Consider the following 27,094-nt stretch of genomic DNA (forward strand, 5'->3'; position numbering starts at 1 on the left):
TAGTTTGAATTCTAAGAAATTGCCTGCCATGTTAAAAGCTAACAATAAATTACTAATGTCTGCATTCTGTTCCTACCCAGCTGGAGTGAAAAGGATTTGACCTGTATCACTGTAAGTGGGGCATGCTGGGACTTGTCCCTGGTCTGAAGTAAATTAAACATCTCCAGGAAAAACACAAACATTGACTTTTATGCTGCATGTCTGTATTAAACACATATCACAGATAACAATGACAACTAAAAGAAAATGTGTCACTCATTTATGTACAGACTAGAAGCATCTCTATGGTTTGGGGTGTTAACATGAGAAACCAGATAACGCTGATAAATGGTTTTGTAAAAAACGAAAGATCTCCAGAGCCACACTTTCATTAGAAAATTGCATGAATTGTTTGAGACCAAAATAAATAATGAAACATGGGGGTTTAAGGCAATATGATGTCTGTCATAATACCATTACAAGGTTCATATCAATTACATTTTCATAGATTTCAGTTACATATATATGATTCTTAGTCATTTCCACTTAGATTTCTACCTGCCTTGCTGACTATAACAGCAAAAGTAGAACCAAAACCAACCATTTTCCCAAAGCTGAAGGTGAGTTCGTAAAGTCTAATCATTTTCTGTTGGCTAAAGGTCATGTTGGTCTCATTACTTATTGGTTTTCCTGAAGTTCACATGATCAGGGTTTGATCAGGGTTTGATCACAACAGACGCAACATGCAGAATGTCTCATTAAATAAGCAAAAAGTGAGGACGGAAGTGACAGCACAGTGCAGATGCCTTAAACATCTCCTTTAAGCAGTAGTCCATCCGGGCCACTTAAATGACGACAGTGTGCTTTGAAGGACTCCGCTAGCATGCAATTAACTTTCACAGCTGCTTGTGGCACAATGGTGCTCAACTGTCACCCTGCAGTTTGTGGCATCTTTAATTTAAAAAAAATCTAGTGTTCAAATTCTTAAAAAGGATTAAATTAAAGCAAACAATCAGTCTCGACAAGCAATCCCAAGTACAGATGTAACAAAAGCCCTGAGAAACTCTGGCCTTTAAGGACGGCAGAAGTAAAACACTGATATTGTGCAACTTTCACTCAATTTCAAGCATCATCAAGTTCATCAAAAATTGAACATGTTCCTCACCAATCCCACCATTTCCACCTAGTGTTCATGGAGCCACCTAGGCATTGGGGTCTTGTTGGTTTTTATGTCACACTTTGTCTTTGGCTAGGTGACACCACTTGTCGGCATTCTAAGCAGATGCTAATAAATTGTAGATTTGAAAGGGTTAATTACCTGCTCGTAGCAACCGTTTTCCATAGAAACAGACAGCCATTGCCATAGTAACACTGAAGGCTGCTGTTGGATCTTGGTTGTCTGTAACGGCACTCTAAGAAGTGTAAATTAAACAGTTTATGGAAGCTGATTTACTGCTTGTAAAATCCCAAAAGAAGGATTGTAACCATTTATAGCTACAGCAACCAGTCTAAGAGCAATATGTCATTATGTAGAGGAAATTAATCGAAGCACAAAAGAACTCTTCCAAGGGCTCCATTAAAACCTGGGGGAAAAAAAAGGACAAACTCTCTCTAACTTGCCAGAAAACACTTTTGCTGGATTGGCTTTAAAGCTCCTTTTTGGAATGTATTGATCTTCATAATTAGTAAAATACAGAGCCAGTCTTTTTTTAGATGTAAAAACAACTAAAGTACTGGGCTGAACAGTGTAGCTGGAATGGACAGGATATGTTTAAAGTGGGGTTCATAATGAAACCAAGTGACAGGAAGCCAAATCAGAACCAGCATCACTAGAAGCAGAGAGTGCTCGGAAACCTGGGCAGACATGTTTCAGTACACCGTAGCCAGACTGACCAGCTCAGCTGACCCTGAGCAGAAGCAGGGGAAAAGTCACAGAATCCATGCACATCACCTATGGCTAAAACAATAGTGATTAGACTTCACTGCCTCTCAGAAACCTCTCCTAAACCTACTTCCCCTGCCTAAATTTAGCCACTACAGTATGAGAATCACATCCTGAATCTTAGGTATTAGACAGCTCTGATGTGTCACAGAATGAAATTTTAACAACCTGTGTGTTCGTGTTAGAGAGAAATCCTTCACCTCTCTTGTCCGATTTCACAAAAGACTCCATTCGAACGAACGAGAAGTCTTGCTGTACTGCAAAACAGGGCAGAGAAACACTGCTGAGACATTATAGGGAGTGCTCCCATCAGAAAACATTATGGATGTGCCCTTCACTGTCTCAGATTCTGTTTTGGAGGATTTTTATCTAAAAAAGTTGAATGTTGCCTTTTAAAAACTGATTCTGCTCCTCTGTGACTGTATGTAGTAAATTTATCATCTTTAACTTCCTATAGAAAAGTCTGGGTATAAAAACGAACAGTCGGTTTTAAGGTCAATTTACTGTGTAATTGTGAAAAATTATTGCATTTAGTCAGTCTCTTTAACGTGTACAAAACACTGTGCTAATGCAGTTAAGGATGTATACAAAAATATGTGCATGTTAAATTGATGTCTCATGCCAAAACATTTAATTCTGTGAAAACCCAAAATGTTCTCAATGAAGTGTGAATGCATCTTATTTCTTTCCTGTCTGAATTCATATACAGAAAAAATTAAGAGACCACTTAACATTGCTCTCTGAACTTGGAGCGGTCTCAAATACTGCAAAAGTACCAGGATGTGGCCACACACCTTCACAAACCACACTGAAACATTCCTGTCACGACGGTTGGCCGGTGTGGGGCCTGACAGTGAACGAGGTTAGCACAGGTCTGCTGTCAGACAGAGTCGCCTGACAAAGGGTGATGACTGTTAAATGGAAACCTTGTCCCTTTATCCTTCAGTGTGTCCCTCTGATCCCCTCTGGCAGGTTTGTTAATGCATCAGGCCCCTTTGATCAAAAGGAGTGATTTTTCATTATGAAGAAAACAAAAAAAATCTATAGCAGCCAAGGAACTATAGATGAAAATAATACGGTCAACATTACTGGTATAAACAGACTCAACATTTCACTATACAGACCCAAGCAGAAACAAACGCACATAAAAAGCAGCTAGGTATGTTTCCCCCATAGCATCCAATGACTAAGGTCAGTCTTGGACAATGTATTTAAAAGGCCCACCCTTGAACATTACTACAATCGCACAATGGACAGATAGATGTCATTCCACTCACAGTCAATTCTAGTGTAAGAAGAGCATTTGCTTCCTATTGTCTCTTTCCATCACCTGACCACTGGCGCAATCCATTACCAATGAAGGGAGGCTGGTCTTAATACATTTCTTAATACAGCTGAAGTAAAAATAAAGCCAAAAAAAAGTCTGTTTAGGTTTATAGACAGGAGTGGAAAAGTTGGAGAAGTCTTAACCCCTGGCCTTACACAAGCCTAAAATAGTGTTAGGTGCCCCAGCTCCCACTGCTGGAGCATCTATAATGAGTGCAGCACGGTGCTTTTTCAATCCTTGGGGAGGATTCACACGGCTACAGAAGTATATCTCTCCGTCATTTCCATTCACTCGGCACAGGCTTTTGAAAAAGCTCTTTGAACTGGAAGATTAGTTGGCAAACCAAATAATCTAAGCAGACGGCATATCAGAGAAGCACAGAAAATAACTGCAACAGCATAAGCAAACATGAATAAATGGAATAGCAACAACATTATAGTAATAGTACTACTACTAGTAATAATAATAATAATAATAATAATATTATTATTATTATTATTATTATTATTATTATTATTATTATTAATAAAACAGATGCATAACAAGTTTGTTCTACTTTCAGACAAATCCATCTCTTAAACTTTCGAGCTTTCTGTACAGTATTCTGGAGTAAGCCACAGTCTGGGCATGAATATACATTAGACTTCTCCCCACAGCACTGTCCAGGACTTTTACTCTCTTGTACCCTTTTTCACATAAGTACTGTACCTGCCTGTGGGGAGCCCTGGGCTACAGTACTGTCAGATTACATATTTCTCTGCAGAAGTGTTTAAATCATCACATCTGTCAGTGCACAGTTTGCCTGGTTCCACATGTCAGTCTGTTAAGAAACAATACCACCATCTCCTCAGGTCCCTGCCAGGCATCAGACGGACAGAGAGACAGGCAGACAAACAGAACACTCTAATCCTGACGGCTGCCAAAACTGCTTATCTCCCTTTGGTGTTGATCCTAACTGCTCAACACAATTAAATGAATTACTGCCAGGCCTTTCAAGCATGCATATTGCACAGACTAAACTGCATTCATTTGTATCGCATACTCAGAGTTGTTACAACATTCTGCACACTTGTAATCCATTTCACTGCTCTCTTTCTCAGTGTGGACTATTTCTCAGAGCCCATTGCATGAGTCTTCACTTCTGCATGCTAAATCAAACTGTATGTTGCAATACACACACAGATTCTTATTAAAACGGAGTCTAAAAATTATGTTTGGGCTTATGAGAGTACTGAGCATTTGATGTCACGCTGAGAGACTTAAATGATGGATGATTATATAAAGAATGTCGTCTTCCTTTATTTGATCAAAATCTGAACACGAAGCTATCAGAAGTACTTTGTTCTGTTAAGGGCTTTTTGAGGACTTTGATTTCAGTTATATGAACGTTGTATGCTTTCCTCATGTTTGTAAAGAATATTTACTTAAAAAATAAAAAGAAACCATCCCAACCCACCCCCCACCCCCAACCCCCAGAGCAGAAAGCAACTGTCTGCACAATGTACTGCTCTGGGTTGTTGGTTTAAAAGGAACATGCAGGATTTCTTCAGACAGAAAAGCTTACAGCGGCAACACACATTTCCCAGTGACCAACTCATTGGACTGACTGCAGTCCAAATCACAGGCATCAAACCGAAAAAAATCCTCAAGGCGGGGTTGGGGGTAACGTGGACATCAGCGGCGTAGGAAAGCCCCCAAAATGCGCGCCCACCACCTCCGCCTGAGTGCCTGTTCCACTGAGTGCAAACCTCAAGCTGAGAGCCTTCAGAAAGGCTTCTGTCCACTGACTAGCAGTGGGGGCGGCCTGGCATCAGCCAGTGCAAATTATCTTTATACAACCCCTCCTGGGCACCCAACCTGTCAATTTCAATTCTAGGGCCCAATGCGATGAGTTTGACTGGAGCAGCATCCAATGGAAGTGCAGGCCCAACCTGTAGACGCTCACATCATCACAAAGCTCTGTGTTTACTCACACACCCTACTTAACCTCACACAGACTTGACAAAACTATACACAGCAGTCACTTGACTTTCTCTGTTCTCTCCCTCAAATATTTAGTAAAGCAGACTGTATGACTGTTAAATAACTACACAGCCACACAGACACCTCTTTGCCTGTATTCAGATCAAAACAGCCTGTGCTCTAACAACTGAAGTCTGTTCAACAATAGGCTTGTTTTGTTTCTTTTTTCTACTGCTGTTAAAATGCAATCGGCACAAATGTCACAAAATGTTGCACTGCAGCATTCACAGGTCACATGCACTTAATTCTGCTTGTTTGTTTGTTTACATAGAGTTCAATTATATGAAAAAAGAAAAGCATCCATATCAGAAAAATAAACTGTGGGGAAAAAATATAATTCCTGAGCATTTGATATATTAAACACCTAGAAATTCAAAATTGGCGATGAATTCACCTATACACATTTGAACTGTAAGTCATATTAGTTTAAAGGGCCAATGGAAAAAGTGTCAATATAAATACAGGTTTCCATGCGTCACATTCTGTCACCTTTGTAGAATACTGGGTTGTAGGATGCTGGTTTATAAATATTATACATCTGTCCTGAAAACTAGAATATTGTGAGTGAATCACCTGAGGAATGACAGGGGATTAGGTTGTATAGGTTTTGCTTTGAGTTGCGCTCTCTCAAAGTTGTGCATTGACACTGACATGAGGGTTCTCAGCAGCAAAGTGCAAGACTAATATAGACAAATGCAAATCCTTCAAAATGGTAACCTGGAACATATGATATGAAATGTGCAAAAGAGACACAAGATATAAAAGGAGATGCCTAGAAGCTATCAGGTTAACATGCGTTTCCCTCCCACTGAGCAGCTACATGACACTTAATGTTATAGTAGAAATGTATCTGTGCACATTTCTCATTTTTTATTCCACAGCTCTGATCAGCTCTGACGTTGGAGGGAACAATGTCCTCTCCAATTTGAAAATGTTTGAGAATGGTGCTCTTCTGATCAACTGAATTTTTAACCAACCTCACAGGTAGAACTGCTGAACATTTCACTTAATATTCCAAAATGCACAAGCCCTGCCCTATAACTATCAGTCTGATCTATTACCTGCACACGATCTCGTGGATATCAATTACATGGGATGTGTTCTTCAGACGTGAAATGACAACACTTAATGACATGTGAATGTTGCATTACATTGCTCCCATAGCTCTCATTTGGTTTTCTGCCACACATAATTAAGCACTTTATTAATAAGGAGGATCTACAGACTTTAATTACCTATTCCTCAGGTAATATAAGACACTTCTACTGAACTGCAATAAAAAAAATCACAAATGGTGTCAAGACTGGATCTGCACATGACATTCATCAACAACAGTAGGGTACACTGCATGTCTTTACAATACCATGTTAATAAAGGATGATTCATGCGGTTGCCACTGAGTATTTCAAAAGACCAGCTTTGCCAGTCCTATACAGCCTCATTTTGAGCTACAAGATCGGAGTGTTTTCAAGTAGTCAAGCGGCATGCTTAGTGACATTTGCAGTTAACACTCAGCAGCAGAAGAACTAGTGGACTTCAAATGGGAATACATTACCTAGGGAAAGTTTTGAAGATGAAACTACTTCAATTCAGCTTTTTTCAATTCTGAAAAAAATTAAGAAAAGGAGCTGAAATAGTGTCCTTGTTCATTCTCAATCCAACAATACATTAAGCTATTACAGAAAGACCTGTTATGGAAAAATTACACAGTGTGCCTAGCCATTACCGCACTGGGGATCTCGTCCTTTAGCTCGGTGGTTCTTACAAAGAGAACGAGGATGTAAGATTGAATTGTGTCAGTAATAGGAAATAAGAGAGTGATGCCTCCGGTGTTTATGATGACCAACCACAGTAAGGTAACGTCCTTGTTAAACAATGTGGGAAACAATGAGACAGAAATATAAAATGATGTACCTGTACCCTCTCTTGGCAGGTCTTAAAACCTCTAGTTTGGTGTTGTACTTAAGAAAGCCATCACAGGACTGCTGGCCCACCACGGTGGCTGTCAGGCTCCAGTTGAGAGATCCATTAGAGCACAGCACAGCAGCACTGCTGTCACAGGAGTCCTCCTACTGTAATTCACAGTATCTACCCTGAACACAATCCTGCCATGTGTCTCCTGTAGGTTCTATTTACCCAGTCGGGTGAATAGTTAATCTGTTCGAAGCATTCATTTATCACAAACTTATTTTTCTATTCAGAAATTGTTCTCTCCGATAGAAATTCAGGATTCCTGGTGTGCTACTTTTCAAGCAAAAATCTCTACTGCTCAATCCAACAAACAAACCAACTAAAACAAAAAAAACCAGCCTTCTTACCACTGAGTAGGACTGTATGCCCAGCCCTGTTCCTGTCTGACATTGAAAAAAGACAATCCCCCCTCCCCCCAAAAAAGAGAAACACTGCCATAGCAGGGACATAGTTATTCAGTTGAGATTATAAGGCTCTCGTTATGACTCTCCACGGCTTGCTGAGGATGTTGAGAAGGTAACAGAAGTCACAGCAGTAGGGTGAAGAAACATGGCTGTGCCGGCATCATCTTGGGAGCGGAAAGTTGATAAAATCTGATATTTGTTCAACAAGATACTTTTAAAGATACAATTAAAATACTGTCTGTGGTCCCTATGGGAGGCTCTTACAGGAAGCAAGAAAGTTGATATACAAATTACCCTTACTCCTGGTCCAATCTCTCTGACTGACAGCGTTGATTGTTCTCAGATGCACAGGGCTGACAGGAGGACTTGTCACCCTGATTATCACAGATGTCTGTCTCCGTGTGACAGAAACACAGTCGTCACACAGAAAGGCAGTGGGTGATAGTCTCCAGGGAGAGACTAATGTGAATCTGAGGAATATTAGAGGCTGATTGGCTACGTCCCACTGATGTGAAACCAGGAGAAATTCAGAAACGATACCTCAAACAGAAGTCACATCATACACTGGTTATCACCCCCTGCCCGCTTCCACTGAGTTACTTTGGTCTGTTAGGGAGGTAACTGTTTATAATTTAAGAGTCTGAAGAACAGTGTTGCATGTAAGCGATTAAATAATCAATAGTATACGTCTCTTGTATTAAATAATTCATTTACGCATTCCCACTAGAATTTATCAGCTCATTATCCTTCATTACAATCAGGTGAGGCACAATACTACATACCAAATGAACCTGGATTTCTTCTGCTCCCAGTGAACAACAGCAGTCTCATATTAACAGATCACTAAATCCTGGTCTACGAGAAAAAACTAAACTTGTATCGAAAAAGCCAGGCAGGTCCAATAGAGTGCCTGCCTCTGTGCAGTCCTACACTCCTGTCATTGAGACTGTGGGGTTAGACTAAGGGGGAGCTGCTGGTCCAGACAGAAACTGGGCCGGTCTCACCCTCCTGATTGAAAGGTATTATATGTGAACCTGTGATAGGCAGGGAGGCAGTCAAGGGGAGCTCTACGTAACTCAGCCTCCGTCATTCTAAAAATGTCTTTGTTGTGCTTCTGGGTCATTCCCCACACACCTGTTGCCAGGCAACAGCAATGCTCTCTCAGCCCGCCAGAGTTGAGGTGTCTGTGTGAGTGAACATGCAGCCTGGCTGGTTTGCATCTATGTAATCTACTGAAGGGCTCCAGGGTAGCATCAGACTGTCAGCCTACTGCAAATTTTTCTGTGGAAAGTGAGTAAAGGGTCAGGAACGGTTGTGACCTATGCCGTCAAAAACGCACAATTTCATTGGAGTTATATATATTTTTGTAAATATACTGAGAGGGAGAGGGAGAGGGAGAGGGAGAGAGAGAGAGAGAGACCGAGAGAGAGAAAGAGAAATATGTTAATTTGTCTTTAGGATATTATAATACAAATCTGTGACTTCCATAACCTATATATCAGCAGAAGAATATTTAATAGAAGAAGCAAGATGTTCATATTTAAACACATGACAGACACAGAATGAGACTCATCCGGAGAGTGAGGCAGCTGGACTGGAGGAATCCATGTGAGGTCACCTAATCTTATTATAGTAATGCGGGTGCTGCTGTTGCTGTAAAATAATGCAACCCATGGTGTATTATAGTGCATTAAAGCCAAGTCTTCAAACCTTGTTATCAGCAGACGACCTGACTCTCAAGAGATCTCCACAGACCACATAACCACATAAAAAATCACTATTAGCAATGCTCACCTCTCCGGGTGTTTATTGTGTTGGTAACATTAAAAAAAGTTTAGTTTTCTTTTTGACAAACACAGATTAAACAAGAGAGGAAAAAATATAATTAAAGCAATGCATAATCCCACTTATGGTACAGTACAGAAAAAAAGATGCATCTCAGCTGCAATGACACTTGTTTTAATTTCCTCAGCAGAAATGCAATCTATACACAAAATAAAAACTAGGTTTATTGGTGAATATAACCCTAGCCTCAAACAAAATCAAAGTAATCCCTAGGCATCATTGTAAATATAGATAAATTAGTGAAAGAATTACTCTAAACACATACTAACCAAAAACAGAACAGTAATGCCATTCCCAACTCTACCTGTATACCACCATCCAGACACATCCTTCAAGCCAGTCTAATGCTTAAACCAAAGACTGAGCTTAGACACACAGATACAGTTAGATCTTACAGGGCAATGTGTGTAAGTTGTGAGAGCAGTAAACTAGCAGTGTTATACTGTAGTTACACCAATCTCAATCTGTGACAGGACTTCACAATGCTGATTGAAATCAAAGTAATGGCTTTTGAATACTGCTTCAAATTGCTTGTTTAATTAACTTTTAGATAATTAGTGAACATCAGTTGTTCTATTAATTTCTGATGCATTACCCTTGGTGATCGGGTTGTTGTAAGGGCAATAAAACCTAAAGGTGCAAATGCCATGTGAATAAAAAGGTCTATGAAGATGGATGAACCTGGAGAGGGAGCTGACAAAACTGATCATCTCTCTGTAGTCTGGCTTGGCTGGGGGAAAAAAAAATCATGTTAAAGAGAAAAAGAAAAACTAAAGAAAAGACAAAATTGCAGCAATTTATGAGATTTAAGTCAATCAAATGTATTTTATATAGTGCTTATTACATTTCTAGCACTTGTTTCCTATAATTAACATTCATTTTTAATTACCTTAGATCAGTGGGCAGCACTGGGTTTGTAGCTAGTCACAAATTACAAGGAGGGAACAAGCTGTTGATGTTAGTATTAAATAAAGAATTTGTGATAATTGCTTTGCTTTAATGCTACTCAGCAAATTTAGCCCTGTGGAATCTAACAAGTTTTGTAAACTGTATTATGTTCCAATTTCATGCAAATTAATTGTATTACATTAGAACGGTATTTCACTAGTATCAAAGCAACAACAGTGTGTTTTTGTGTATATTTCCTTTCATCTATTGAACAAGGTAATACACATGATTGCTACTAACCGTTATTTTGTACAGAGCTGATTAAATATCCAGTCACCCGGGTCCAATTTCAGCTGAATCACAGCATTTTTCATAACTCTGAAATAGGTCAGCTTTGGATTTGCATATCTTCCATGAATTAACCGGTTTGAAAAAGACAGATTCTACATCAAAGATTTGCACACTCTCGCGGCTGTGCGATTATTATGAATGATTATTTTTTTAATAACCCGTAAACTGCAGACTGTGACCTAAATCCAGCTGCCACTTCTCAGTAGTTACACTAGTGCTTCCAGTTTGTTCTTCTTTTTATTCACAACCCACACAATATAAAAGCCTAACTTTGGGTTTCCCCCAGCACATTTGGAAAAACAAAGTGTCTCCAAACATTCTACAGGCATTCTTACATTGCGATTTGATTGTATTATTTCATGTTGAATGTGAATATAGCAAAGACAAAGCTACTTATTTGTATTCGCCACAAAGCTTTTAATAATAGATCCACATTTTTTTCTTCAATGTTTCTTTAAACTGAAAATGTTTTCCCAATTCTGTTCAGACAGGTTATTCAGGCAGAAACAGAGGTTTTGTTGTTTGATGCTGAATCACTTACCTTTTGATGTATCATTTGTACTAACACCTTAACACCACATTCCTCATAAAGCTCCTGCAAAATATCCAACCCCCAGCCACTTGTTAATTCCTGAATCATGTTGTGAGAAATCTGACATCAAATGTTAATATTATAGGAGATCGGAGCATGATAAGAGCATTTCAACTGAAAATGCAAAAATACAAATTACCATGTCTGTGCGTGACATGCATTCAACATTAAAGATTACAAGACAAATAGAAACTTAGCAGTGTATGAATAATCGTTTTAAACACAATTATTTCCTTCTTTAAGTTCAACAGAATTCAAAACTGTCCATATACACGGAGCACAATGTCTAGAGAAATCCATGAGCTCCTTGCACACAAGACACTATATAATCACATCCATTTTATTGAGTTCTTGCTAACATTAATCTAGATGCCATTGTCTGCATTCCCTCCAGTACCAAACACCTATTTATTACTTGTGGGGATGTCTAAATTGCACAATGTTGTATAAATCACTGCTACCCATTACCATGGCAAATGGAAAAACACCATGAAAATAATCAGGCACCCCACTCGTAGGGATATTTGTCCAACATTTGATATTCAATTAAAACCCAGTAAAGTAACATAACAAGCAAATGGCATTGCTTTACCATAAAGATCCACTTATTTAAGAGTCATTGCACAATTTGGTGGGAAATTAGATCAATAAAGTCAGTGGCCACCTGTGCTGCTGAGGTTTCCTATTTTGGATAATCTCTAAATGACTACATGGAGCACGCCACCTACTTAACTGGTTAATTTAGTCTTTGGATATTGAGGATTTACAGGCATATAAACCTGCTGTATTGTGGCTGGCTAGTCATCTTCCTCTGTCAATCACAGTCTCTGCTTGTTTCCATTAAAGGCAATGTTAGCATAACTGGATGACAAGCACTAACACTCAGAGAACAGGTCTAAAGGCCGTGGAGTGGAATGCCAAGTGAAGAAAAAAAGTGACAATGCATTGTTACTAGCAGAGAGATGTAGACAAAACCCTGTTGCCGAGACCTTTCAGTATTCAAGGACGGGGGCCATTTAGCTGAAACAAACTAAATAATACCAACACTGCCTTAGTGTACATTTATTGACAAAGGTATGAGCTAATGTGTCTTGATCAGCTAACAGCTGATCTGGTTGCAACTCCCACCTTTCACGTCATCTCGGATTTTATTGATGGTTCCAATTGAAAAAGGCGTTACATTCTCACTTACTAGCTTAAGTTAGATTTCACACTGTTTTCTGCTTTGCAAGTGTATGTGGCACAGGGTAAATAACATAACATCTGAAACAGGTAATGCAAAAAATAGAGTAAGCAAAACATTAGTCAAACAGGAACAAAAAATATAATTGATGTTATGAAAGTCACTCAGAGGTGTGCAACGCTCTTGTTTAAATGTGAATCAAGAGTGGGCTTGTAATACACCATCAGCAGAAACAATGAGCACACCCTGCATCGTTAGCCCCCTGTTCCACTGAATTAACAAAATATAATTATATTAATAGTTATTAATAGTATTATATCATATGAAATGAAGACATCACAAGAAGGAGAACACCTGCACCAGATGATGGTAAAATGTATATCTGGGGATATTTTACAAAGATCATGACCTTTAACCTTGAAGTCTGAGCCCTTCCCAGTGCTTGTGCCTATTGTTGAACAAGAGCTCTAAGGTATGGTTCATGAGAATACTACATTACTGTACATGTTATGGCATTATAAAAAAACAGAAGGCAACCAAGGCATAAAAACTATATATGTAAAATGCAATATCATGTTGTTTTGGGACCTGCCACTGCCAGTAAGTTCACTGTATCTTTACAAGCTTGTTCTCTGAATCTAATTTGGCTGTCATTTCTGCTCAAACCCAGAAGGAGAATCTACTGTATAAGGTAAGGGGTCTCTTACCTTTCTCCACTGAGGTGATGCCCATGGAAGGCTGGCCCAGGTTGGCCTTCTTCTCCCACTTGCTCTCATCAGTGTTGTAGACCTCCACGGAGGACAGGGGGCTCTGCTCCGCATCCATACCCCCAATCACCAGCAGATTCTTACCCAGGGAGACGGCAGTGGCCCCAGCACGGGCGGTGGGCAAGGAAGGAAGCGTTGTCCACGTCTGGGAGCCAACATCCAGCACCTCGGCCGTGTCCAAGGGCAGCCCCGTCTCACTGCAGCCGCCCACCACGTAGAGTAGGCCATCGTGGTAAACAGGGGTGCAGTACACTCGCCGGGTGGGCATCGGGGGGAACACCTCCCAGTACAGGGACTTCACGCTGCTCACTGCCATCTCGGGTACAGGCATTTCTCCTCAAGACGATAGATACAGTTCATAATCCAAAACCCAGACCATGGAGGGAAAGAACAAAAAAAAAAAAAAAAAAAACTACACATTAAAAAAAAATCCAAAGTTTTAATTTTTTTTAAGTGTCCGTTTCTTGTGACGCATTCTTTCTTCAGGGCTGGTCCCCATCCGCTAATTAGCGTGCTTCAGTAGCCTTCCACTGCAGTGCCAGGAATTGTACATCAGTCTCTGTTGAGAACCAAAAACGAAAATGCCACACTCCCGGCAGCTCCGTGCTCGTTAATTTGCTGTCATTTCCAGCAACCAGCCTGGTGTTGTGTGAGAAGGGTTGCAGTTAAGGAGAGGAAATATTAAAGCAGTGCTCGGCATGGGCATATTGGGAGGTGAAAGGCTAGCTTTTGATCTCCTGCATACACATTTCTCGTATTTTGTAGTTTGTTTATTTTGAGTCACAAACCCAGCCTCCCTGCAGGCTGCCTGCGGATTAATTTTGAAATGGAGCTTCGATAAGGCAAAGGCCAAGACGAGAGTGGGGAGAGCAAAGGAAACCCATACGGCTGTCGTCTAAAGAGGAAAAGAATATCCAGGTCGATGGCTTTCAGGATCACAAGAACACCTTGACTCCACCAGCTGCTGATCTTATAACCAATTGAATTTAAACATAGCAACAAAGTCTTAGAACGTTTTCTTTTACTCCAGATCCAATCTGGTCCAGGTGAGGAGCCGGCTTCCGAAGGCAAGGCAGGACAAAAAGCAGACCGACAGCCTTTTAAAACAGATTGCTCCAGTGAAATAAAGATCGTAAGAGCTTGCCAGTGCCATTAAATAAATGAACACCTAGTTCTCAAGCCAGCTTCAGCGTTCACTGAAGTCAAAGCCAGGTCCTGCTTGGCAGAATATTCACCCCAAATGGCAAAGTCCCAGTGGAAAGAGATGGGGAGAATCAAAATCTCTGACACAGAAAATTAAATCAGTGACATTTACAAACAGAGTTCCAATGTCATCTTTTGTTCAGTCATAATCCTGTCTATCCTGCTAAAGCAGACTAACACTGACCAGCAAGGACCATGTTCTTCACAGGTCAATATCCATATGGCTTAAGGCTGGTAAGAGTTTGCAGTGGACTTGTAAGGTACTAGCAGCCTTTGTCAAAGAGTCTGAGGGGCAGATATGGGAGTGGGGCAGTGCTGGGGTTGGGCACTCATCTAACAACCTTTAAGTGACTGGAGGCAAGTGGCTCTGTAGGAGTTTTCTAAACTGACACAGCTAAAGTTTTCTCATTTGTTTTCCTGAGTGAAGAAAGAGTAATCCTGCATAATTTAAAAACAGACGGTACATCAGAGAGATGAAACCCTTAGTGTTATTAAAGCCTGTATCAGGGCCCTGCCCCTCCTCTTCAATGTGAAACGTCAGCTTGTAAGTACAGCCAAGCTACAGGCTCCTTCATTAAATATTTAGGTGTTAATTACTATTACCCTTAATCAGCCACAAGTCATAAGGGAAAAATACAAACATATATATATTTTAAGTACATATATATATGTTTATATATGTTTTTTCTTTATTTTACAGATTTTAGTACTGTAACTGATCCCCTGGTGAGACTATGAGATTACAGGTATCTGTCTTAAATAAGTACAGCCAGGGCCATTATTCTGTGTTGTGACGTCAGTACCTCTACCACAATAAGGAAGGCAATACAGCCACTGGAACTGGAGACTCTTTATTTTAGAGATTACTGCCTGTGCGGAGGGTCTCCTCAGGTGCGGGAGAGGCCATGGGCACAGCCCAGTGTGTGAGCCACCAGAGCCGGTGATGGACAGTGCTGATGCGGAGGTGAGAAGTCTGGGGCATGAAACTGATGATCAGCATGCACCTCCTGGCCCAAGGAAAATCCCTCGCACTCAGCAGTGCATCAAGGTCCTCAGTCTTCTGTCGACAGCCTGGAGAACTCAGGAGAGATCAAAGAGCTCTGACTGCCTCTCCTATGGGGGTTTATGGTTTGACGTTCTGCGAGGTACAAAAACATGCGGCTTCCCATTCGAAAAAGAAGGTTCTTATGTGTACGTCTTGATATTTTCAGGCTGTCTTTACTTTTCCTTGCTTTCTGAAGAAAAACAAAACAGTAAAATGTTAACAGTGCCATAGAAAGTAGGAGTCATATTTGTACTATTCAATTCACACAAGACATTTCTCACACCAATGAAAGACATTTTGTCCTAACGTGTGAATTAGTTAGCAGGTTTACTGACTGGCTTCTTTGTCTGTGAACACTGATAGGATATGATTTTATTCTGAAATTAAGATTGTAGAACCCGTCTTTAGAAACCGCTGAGAAACTGAGAAATCCATCTAAACGAAATTAGTTTTCTAAGCTGACACATCTAATGAAGAAAGTTTGGGCCCACGACACACTCGAGATATGAATAAACCATTTTAGAAACACATTTAATAGGAAAGACAAGCCAGAAAACAATGTAATTCTTTCCTGCAGGATCATGTTTAAACCGAACAGGGAAAATGTCAGCAAAGTACTGACAATATCAGCCAAGTAATGAAATGCAAACAGTATCCTGCCTTATAGTCAACTGATTGTAATGATTCCTCAAGGGTTTTTGGTGTGATTTAATTTGCAACAAGTGGAATTTTAAGAAGCGATACCAGCTATTTTAAGAATGTCAGTCTCCCTCAAATAACTCCTCATCTCCATACATAATAGAAAGATCACTCTAATCATCTCAGAAAGTAGATATCTCACCTTCTAGACTCCTCAACACATATGCAACTGCCCTGGAGCCACCTCCAAAGCCAGGAGGGGAAGAAGCTGCCATTTTTTGTAGATAATTCAAGCATGTGGAAAGATATCTTTTCAGATCTACAGCACGTCCATTTCACGCTAGCTTTGTACCCAGCAGGGAAGCATTTGTGTAAACGTGATTGATATTATCAGCTTTGACTCAGGGGATCACTTCAAATGATCTAGGTCACACTGCTGTTCAGCTGAAAAAAACAGCCAGGTGCCCCTAGACAAACGAACTGCTGAATGAGATCAGACGATATGTACAATCTCCATGGGAAGTGTTAGTGCTGGTCTGGTCTAGGGATGCTGCATCATTAACCAGCTTCTGATGTGATGCTCCTTCCCTCTCCCTGTACAGATCCCATACTTGTACTGGCCTAACGTGTGCAGCGAAACTCATCTCTTAGTTAAGACTTCAGTTTTTGGTAACCTAAACTTTTTTTTAACTTCTGGCAGTTTACCGCTTACCTTTGTACCATTTCAGGTTATTCACTGGACTTAAATTTCAATAAAAACTGGACAAATGGGGGTGTTCTAAAACTTTTGACCAGTAGTGTATAAATAGACATATACATTATGTACTGAATACAAAGTCAGCTGGGTATAAGCTGCATACAGTGAAATAATTTGTTGATGTCATGCACAGTGAATGTAAAGGTGACCAAAACTGGATGCCAGGAAAAGTAGATTGCATAGCGTTTACTAACAGTCCAGGACATCCCCTAGCGGTCCATGTTTTTTCTAGGACATAAGACAGCTGTTCATATTGTAGTTAACATTATTTGTCATAATACAGTGTGTTTTATATTAAACATTTAAATTTAACAAAATAACTGCAGGAATGTTTATACACCACCAGTCTACAAACAAAATACCTTTTTCTTTTTTTTTGACAACTCGGTAACTGCAGAAATCTGACCTGTCACTGTGTCCCCAGGACTAAGGATTAGAAAAAAAAACTAAAACAACCCTGGATGAGTGCACTGCAAGGTAATATTTAAATGGTTTAAACTATGATAGTTTTAATTTCTCTTGTAAAACCAGCATTAAAAAAAAAAATTACCCATGCTAAAGCCTGCCATTAATATTGAAGAGTTTCGCTTAAAGTGATTTCATCGTTGTTCAATTACCGCAGTGAAGTGTTGCTGTTTATGCAGCGCTCTGAGCCACTACTGCCTGTTTCAGCTTAATCCCCTCTTGTCTCTTCACATACCATCCTAGTCCTCTTCTCAGAGGCCAAAGAGCAGTCATTTGTATGCACTTCATTAGTTACCCATAAAGTGTGCCATTGAATATGAAATTTTGATGGCGCTGTAATCTATAATTCATCCCCTTCTTTTCTTGCTTGATTTCCACTTATGTTCCAAGCAGGCCTCTGATCCCCAACACTCCTCCCTCCACTGCCATCCCATAGTCCCTTTTCAGCCATCTAGGTACAGCTAAGGAGGATTGTTTATGACACTCCTACATAACACAGGTTTGACAGGGAGGGCGGGAAACACAAATGTGTGAAAGCAGCAACCACAGTTGGAAATTATATTTGATGTCTAATTTCAACCTTATTTTAATAGGATAATAACACCAAAAGTACAGGATCATAGCAATTTCAAACAACAAAAACGAATTAGATTTTAGATTCAGGCAGGAGCGGTTCAGTAACCATTGGTCTACTGTTGTATAGTTAATGATGATAATCACTCTTACCCAATTTATATTGGGCTTTCACTAGTGTTTCCATATAACTGATATAAAAAAAGTATACACACACATATATATATATATATATATATATAGCATATTTCTAGAAAATGCATTCAGAGTTCATGGTTAGTGCTACTGAAGTATTCTGCTACTTGTTTGGTTTGAAAGTGGACATTTTAAAGCTGGTTTTCGATTCATTTTCCAATATTAAAGGCTGGCTCTGTAGTACCATTTTGTGCAGATATAGCCCATGCTTCAAAAAGTTAATACTTAAGCTTTTAAACCTTTCCAATTGATACAGTGTAGAGCCCTATCCCTGAAAGACTACTACATTTGACAATTCTGCTATCAAACTCCGAGAACCAGTGGCTGTTTTAATATATTCTGTCTATTAATACACACATTTGCCCATTGAAAATAAAGAAAATTAAAACAGAAAAAAAAGCTGCTGTTCATATTTTCCAGATCACACTGTACAGTTATTGCTGAGGGAAGATAATGAAGCAATACCTGATTCTTGACCCATTTTAATTAAGCTCTTAACTAAATCAGACCCTTGTGCAAAGGGCCAGGGCTCTCCACTGTGCATCCTAAGTAAATCACCTCAGGAAAAAGAAAATGAGAAGAGACTATTTCCAATTTTGCACAAATTATACACCACAGAGTGCTGAACACAGCTCCAAAGTATTATACTCAGGGAATTTGAGTCCACTCATTAGAAAAAACATAATATTAAGGTCACTGCTACTTTTACTGGCATACCTAATTAAACCCGACCATAATTTGAGTTAATCTTTAAATCTAGAACATACCTGAAATTCATAGACTTATGTTAAAGGCAAACACTGACACAAAGGTCGGGTTCAGTTTTATGTAGAAGTAATACAGTACCCCCCATGGGGACTGTTAGAATCCTAGCCTTTAATTGGGGAACAAACTTTGCTCTGATCAATTCTACTACATAATTCAATTATAATTACCTGTTGACTGATTATTCATGTTTGTGTTGCTTAAAAAAGTAACATAGGAAAATATTCAATGTCTTTCTTGAGTTGAGTATGATTGTATTTTACCCGTGAAAACAGAAAAGGCTGAACGGCTCGGTACCCAGTTAGGAGGAAAAGGAATCTCTTACTGTTGGAGGCAAACTAACTGAATCCCAACATCTGCTAACGTCTGCTTACTGTAAAGACTGACAGAAGATTGTTTAATTGGATTAACGAAGAACAGACAAGAGGAGAAGAATACAAGTGGAGAAGAAGGCAGGTTTCACTTATAGCTGTCATATTACATTGTTAACTCCACCCAGCGATGTATCAGATGTGTTGGTATATCATGCCGTTCAATTAGCTTTTGTTCCTGGCTTAATTAAGGCGGAGATTAAGCCGAATATTCCAGTGAGGTACTTGAGCTTAAAGGGCAAGTTGATAACAGACATGAAACTAAGGAGGTTGCAGTGTTACTGCAGCATGTAAGACTGGATTAAAGCCCCGTGGATTTTACAAAAACTGAGAACTAAGAGAACTCAAAAGGCAGGCAGCTATAAAACAATGGCGATCAGGAGAATTTGTATTAAATTGGTTCATTATAATAGACATCATAAAGGTGGTGTTATCTTAGCTGAGCTCAAATAGGAAACTTGATCCAGTCTAGTTATTTCCAAAGAGTAACATAACTGTTCAAACCTCCTCCTCAGTTTCCTATGTACCTGCTGCACCCTTGAACTTTGTCACAAGCAGTCGGCAAACTTGTTTTACAACACTGAGCAATACTGTTGACCCTCTATAGCAGGGGTGCCAGTCCTGGGGTACACAGTACAGTGCCTCCCAGTTTGTGTTCCAACAGGAGCGTTCAATTGTTCAATTAATGTCATTATTTCCTTGGGTAGGCTTATCTAAGGCTCTCACGTTTTAGTTTTACAGCTGATAACTTAAAATATGTTGATTATTCAAAATATTGAACCCACAGCACATTTCAGAGTCTGGAGAGAAGTGTTCAGTTCATCGGGTCATCGTTTAATTAGACCAATACAGACACCAAGAGCTGGGCTGGAGCAAAAAACAGCAGACAATGTGGTCCTCCAGGACTGGTGTCTGACACCCTGCTCTATAGCTTCACTTTAAGTTTGGGAATGAGGGATAAAACAAAAAAATGAATAACTACCCCACCCCATGAAAAAAACATAAAAAGAAATGACATCTCAGTTTTACCGACTGATTTTCATATCCAGATTGACATCTGCAAAATAGTGTTCTGAGACTCCTTTTTTAATTATCTGGACATCAGTACCAGTACCAGACAATGCTAATGGATGATGCTGGCCACCCTATATCCCACCTCCCTGCTCTCCCTCTTACAGGTACAGTGCCAGGAGTGTGCCGCAGTCCAGCCGACTGCGGTCTTTCATAAAGCATGGGGCTTCCCCACGTCATTACATTCGCCTGCATTTTGCAAGTGCTGTAGTGTGGTTCCAGAAAACAAATTTGTTTGTAGATGTGTGTTGTTTGTGTGTGTTCATATTCTATAACTGGACTTTTTCCAAGTGCTGAGAAATGTTTTACAACATAGCACAAAATCATCTAAAACTGCCAAGTCATAGCATTGTCCGCATAGACAAGATAGGGGGGTGAGAAAACTGTTCTCCACACCTGCAATGCTCTATTTACCAGTGAGCTGTATTGTGGTCTCACTTGTCAGTACTTTACAAGAGAGACCTGAAGTGTAGCTAAAACTGTAGACTGCCACTAAACTCACACTCTTCAGATCTGCTGGGACCCTCTAATGGAAATCCTGAATTTCTCAAGGCTGTGCGTTATCTATAAAGCACTAACCCAATCCTGTAGCTTTTAATGAAAGTGTGGAAGAATAATACAACAAAAATGGGGGCAAACTGATGAAGCAAGCATTTTACTGTATTAATATTCTCAGAGAGTGCCTTCAGACACATTCAGACGGGCCTGATTTAAGGCTTAAATGTGTCACGGGAAGAATTGTATTTTTTTCTGTCTCTGCATAAAAGCTTTCTGTTGCAGGGCATCCATTAACCTTCAATTACACTTAAACCAGAATACACTTCCAATTATAATGTCAGTTTTCCCTGCATTTTTCATAGAGTGAAAAGCAGCCCCTTGTGTCCTCCTGTGCTACACGGTCATCTTTCCATGAGGGTTCCCTACACAACATGAGAGGATTCTTATTCCTGTAATTGGGAGACGAGAAGAGGCTTGTCGTTATTATTTAAATTGGGTGATGAGAGGATCGTTTCACTATTATCGCCTTAATTTCAAGGTCATGAGACAGGCACGGTGTAACATTCAGGACTTTCACTCACAGCATTAGAGAACTGCACCCGCCTTTTCTGATCTGTACTTGAAAATATGTGCAACTCATGTGTTAATTCAGGCTCTGACTTTATGTGTTTATGTATATGTCAGAAAGCAAGATTTGGGGAATCCACAATGCAAGAGTAAGAGTAGCTATCTGCTACGTGACAGAGAGGTACCTTAGAGAGTCACAGTACTCTCTCCCACACCCTCAGAGAGCTCACAGCCCAACACTTTCATTGGAGAATTAGGACTGCGGAAAGAAGGATATTGTAATATGTCTAGGGGCGGGTGGAGGGGTTGCGGGGGCACGACATCCGTCTGGTGCTGTGTATGGTGTTTTAGAAAAAATAAATAACACACAGCCTTGTATGCCATATGAACACTGCCCTGGTACTTGAAAAGGGCTGTATGCCAGACTGGGTTGAGAGACTGAGAGTTTGCAAACAGGTGTCAGAGGCGGTGAATGCTGTACGTTGGCATCATGGGAACTGCTCAAGCCGCAGCTGCTCACCAACCCCACACACTAGACTACTGAACAGGCCAGGTCATTGAAATCACATACATTATCACTGGTGTCTCTACACTGGAGGGGAGAATAACCTGGTAATAGTGCTTTATAATGAACATGGCCCATTACACTTTCAGCACAAGATGATTTCAAATGAGGCTGAAGGCTTGTTTAATAGAAAGTCTGCACCTCATTTCCCCGTGTCATACTCTCACATGTCAGTGCAGCTCCAGGGCTTGAATACACATTTACAATGCTTACCCTCCAACCAGCACGAGCTCTGATCCCCACCATGGTTTCTTCACACGAGCAGCTGCGTTAGGAGCTGGTCTGAAAGGGACATTGCAAACAGGGCTGCCCAAGACCAACAGGCCTGCTACCTATGTACCTTTAGGCACATAGCCGATACAGTATAGGGCTCAGTGCACTGCAATAGAAACAAGTCATTAAGGAAACTATTTTTCTACTATAATGACAGTCTTCATCCAGTGCCATCTCTTCTGAATTAAGCGTTTTTCGATGGATACATCCGGTGTGGCCAAGTAGTACACACAGACCAACAATCATTCAGTGTGAAACCTGGCAGTGCAGGAACACAAACTCTCATGCTGCTACAGGAAAGATTTTCACTTCCTCTAATCTATTTTCTGTCAGCCCTGCTAGCCTTTCATCCATCTTTCCTTTTGTAGTGGAATCTTACCATCTTTATTTATTTACTTCACCGTTTGTCTCACGGTTTGTTTACTTTATCACTTTCGCTGAAATCAAACTGGTCACCTCTTTGGTTCCCCTTCGGTCACTGTGCAAGACAGCCCGGCAAGAGCAGGAAAAACATTCTGTGAAGGGAGGACAGGGCTGGAGAAGGCCTGGGACTGTTCTTAAGAGACAGGAAGTCACATTCCCTTCATTACATTGTAATTTCTCAAGCTGAAGCGGGATGATGCACACTCCTACGGAAAATTCAAGCCAAAGGGAGGAGACGGGATCACTGACTGAAGAGCAGTGACTAAGATGAAAAACAATCAATCATTTGAGCCATTTTCAACAGGAGCTAAACTTGGGCTATGCATTTAAGCCGTACACAGAAGAAAATACAAACACACACTAAAGTAATTTGGTAACCAGTCTGATATAAATTAAACAGAATTATCTTTAAATAAATACATGCTAAGATACATTTGTATTTGTATACAATTAATTTGTTTGTTTAACATTCTAGTTTGATTTTGTGGAAAACAAATGCAAACTAGGACTTTCAGACTGGATTCACAAGGCGCTCATCTGTCACAGATACAATTCTCTCAATGACTAATAACTAAGCCAACGTTAATATTGCAGTTCTTGCCACAAGATATAAGTATATGTTCATAGCTTATTGCCCAGAAGGTAGTAAGACTAAACTTTCAAGAAACTAGGAAAGCCATACATCCTACTAAATGTGTTTTTCACTGACTGACACTTGTATTTTACCTGCAGACCTGTACGTTTACTAATTAATGTTGTTCTGCTAGTGATGAGTTGGTATAAATTGCTCAGGGCGCAGGGGCATTGTGCACAGATAGGGATACACATGTACATATCTGTGGTGAAAGGTCAATAACAGAAGGAAATCTGTCAGTGCCTGAGATTTAAAACATATCTGGTTTGCAGCAAGTGTCATCAGACCAAACATCAATGCTGAATATGTTAACAGACTTAAGGCACCTATGGAAACGGATGTGTCTGTTTAGGGCTGATCTCTGGATTGTGGTAAACCTTCATTACACAATTCTTTGAACAATTCTATCAGTAAAGTTGTCTTGATAATGATATCCTTTCAAACACAATTCAAGGAATATAATCTTTATAGAATTAAAAATGATCCTGAATTAAAGCATGTATGCATCATTACCTTCAGCTACTCAACATTTTTGTACGTTGTGAAATGTTCAATACAAACGTATTACATTAATTAGTTCCACCTAATAATTAAACACAATGCCTCGGTTTCCGAACGATTACTGTTAAATTACAACTTGAAATTCACGTTTTAATTGTGTCAGAGTGCACGGATGTCTTCCAAAGAAGTATTCGTGTAATTGAAATTATTTATTTGTATGTAACAAACTCAATAAGGAGATGTTTTAAGTAATAAAGCCCAGACAAGAGAAGAACATGAATAATTGAAATGCATGTGTCCCATTATATAGAAAAGGCAACGATGTTTTTTTCATCCATTAACAACCCAAAAATACAACAATACACATAATAATAGCCTAATAATCATAATAATAATCATTTAATTCCTTGCATATTCACATGAAAAAACGATGCATATGTTAAGAAATTACTTGTTACTTCTTTGAGTGACTGATTGATCGAGGCAAAGCGTAGAAATAAATAAAGTTGAACTGGTAATGATAAACTGACCGCGGGCATGCACAGCAGAATAAGCCCAGTGACCATAAACGCTTGGCTGAATTACCTCACCACGAAATTACTGTACTATTGTAGGGAGCAGGAACATGTCAAACTAAAAGTGTTTTAAAACAAGTTTCTCTTAAACCCATTTGCACAGGTCACGATGCAGATAGAAAACTTGACAATGATCACCGATATTGCTGTTATTTCCCTTATCTGCTTATTTCTGCTCCTAAATGCAAGTCTCTGCCTGTATGATGTCCAAGCATGACAACAGAGCACCACGCACACAGCCTGCATCGGGCACAGTGACCATACTACAATATAGGTATTATTGTTACATACGCATGATATCAGTATAATAATAATAATACAAATAATCACGAACTAATCGAGATCAAAATACATTCAGAGACTATGTGTTTTTTTACTAGTGCTCAGGGTGTGTTAAAAATGCATTATAACCAGAGGCAATATTAGTAATGAGATGGGTTGTTTTTCATTCGCACTCGGCCACAAGAGACGCGACCAGCCGCGACGCCGCTCCTCCCGCAGAGCTGCTCCGACGCGCCGTCTCACCTGGCCTGCTCACCTGTCACCCGGCTTCAAACTGGAAAGTGCGGCGAAGACAGAGAAAGAAACTTAAAAAGCTGGTCATGTTGCCTTTACCTTTCGCCCGGGCTCTGTATCCCGGAGGAACTTCTTCCCGGCTCTTGAAACTGCTCAGACGTGCCAAGCCCCCGCTCTCCGCTCCTCCGCGCCGCGCTGCTCCGGCGCTTGTGCCGCGGCTGGAGAGGGTGCACTGCTTCCCATTGATGTCTCTCCTCCCTCGGCTCTTGAGCTGCTGCCGGGCGGCGTGTGCGCTGGCTGCTCCCGCTCGTTTCCAGCGCTGCCGACAGGTCGGATGGGTGCTTTTGTGTCGTGCGCTACACCTTGATCGGCAGCGACAACTGCTACGATATGAGCCCGAAACTCCCCCGTCGCTCGTCCTTTCCGTGTGTCTACCTGTCTGCGAGCGGAGGCAAGACCATGTGTCCCGACTCAAACGGGTTTACTCAGGATCTCGTCACATCTGTCTGTTTTCCAGCACATGCATCGTAATCCATTTTTAGATAAGGGCAGAGGGGAGGGGAGGATAAAGTAAACATTACAAGAGCATTCATTATTTTAGAGTTAAAGTAACCTTAACATAATTCAGTTGAAACATGTTTAGATGTGTACATACTGAATTGAAATTATTGAAATAATAATAATAATTTTAATAAAAGGCATGACACTAGAGTTAACCATGGTGCCAAGAGACGGAGACATGTGTGCTGTTTATAACAGACCGACATCAGAGAGAGACTCCTTTGGTCTCCCTGACTTCTCTGTTCTCTCCCTGTTTACATTACTGGTGCTGGATATGTAGTCTGTTGAAACCAGTGACTGCACAATCCTCTCCCAGTGCTCTGCAACTTCGTACAGCGCCTAACTCGGACAATGGTGGTCAGTGAAATGGACACTAGGAGACCAGCAGTAGTACTCCACAGCAGTAGCACCGAGTCTTGTTTGTGTTCAGTTACTGAAGAAATAACCTTGAAAAGTCTCCTTGGAGAAAGACGCATGGCATATAAATGAGTACATACAGCATAGCCTACCAATAAGCACAAATAGTCTATTTATTACATTGAAATCAACGTTCATAACCCAACAGGTCTTAATGAAGTTCCTAAACATGTGTAGTCTCAAGATCAATTAATACATGTTTTTCCACAAGAATTCTGCATTTGGTATATTAAATTGACCAAGACCATGGTTAACAGTAGGCCACTGTCCAGCATTTTCTTTTTTAAAACAGTGAGACCTTGTTGTAATATCATGTTGGCCATGCTCTCATATTGGTGGCGGTACATCTTAGGTATGATTGAACTGCTGCTACACATTTACACCCGGTTGGGTAAATCTTCACCTCTTTCGAGTCAGTCGTCCCCCCCCTCCTCCTGCTGTAACATCTTTGCTTGTGTGTGCATGGTTAAGTAACTGGATTCAGCTAAATTTGCATTTGCTTAATAGCGAATTTAAAACAGCAGGTTGAGACTGCAAATCCTGTGCTATGCAAATGCAAGATCACAGCAAATCCATATCGAGTGTTCGCGGCGGCCTGTTCCATGCCAGGCCTGAAATGCAGCTCTCGATTAAGTATGGAGGTTCCTAGCTTGTGCGATTCATTATTCCAGTCTCATGCTGGGTCTGTGTCCCTTTCTCTGTCCAGGAAATTAAGTATATTCCCAAATGATGTGAGACAAAAATCCAGACTCTTGGATACAGTCACATTCGTCAGAGCCCTCCCCGGCACACATATCCTTTAAGCTTTGTTTAATACACATAATGGGAAAACACAAAATCACATCCGAATGTATCTTTCAGATTAGGCAAAAGGTGCTCTTTTACTGAAGCAATTTATTTGTAAATGAATAAGACTGCATAAGATCATTTTCTCTTGGATGCATCCCAGTATGATATGCAAAGAAGGATCTACTTTTCTATCTAGCAGAACATCTATCTTATTACTGGCGCTTGGTTTCTCTTCTCTTACTCCACATCATCATATTGCCTTATTGCCTGTGCAGCAGTGTTTAATCATAAATTAGTAGAAATGAATCCAGCATCTCAAACTCAGTATTTGGAAAGCATCAGTGAGACCAAACATTATTGTCAATGGCGCTTGACAATACAGTACAGATTAGAAACTTTGTACGGATTTAAAAAGCACAA

At 40.2% G+C, this 27,094-nt stretch overlaps 1 protein-coding gene across 1 annotated transcript in view; it reads right to left on the reverse strand.

Moving 5' to 3' along the window:
• klhdc8b (kelch domain containing 8B) overlaps positions 1-25,426 on the reverse strand; it is a 96,450-nt gene extending 71,024 nt beyond the window's left edge. Inside the window, exons 1-2 of the mRNA XM_066698196.1 lie at positions 25,007-25,426; positions 13,212-15,709 (exon numbers count right to left, since the gene is read on the reverse strand). Of these exons, the coding sequence (XP_066554293.1) occupies positions 13,212-13,602 (391 nt within the window). The 5' untranslated portion in view covers positions 13,603-15,709; positions 25,007-25,426. The remainder of the gene's footprint in view (positions 1-13,211; positions 15,710-25,006) is intronic.
• Between the last annotated feature and the right edge of the window lie 1,668 nt (positions 25,427-27,094).

The sequence above is a fragment of the Amia ocellicauda genome, chromosome 3 (genome assembly GCF_036373705.1).
Source record: "Amia ocellicauda isolate fAmiCal2 chromosome 3, fAmiCal2.hap1, whole genome shotgun sequence".
In the NCBI taxonomy this organism is placed as follows: domain Eukaryota; kingdom Metazoa; phylum Chordata; class Actinopteri; order Amiiformes; family Amiidae; genus Amia; species Amia ocellicauda.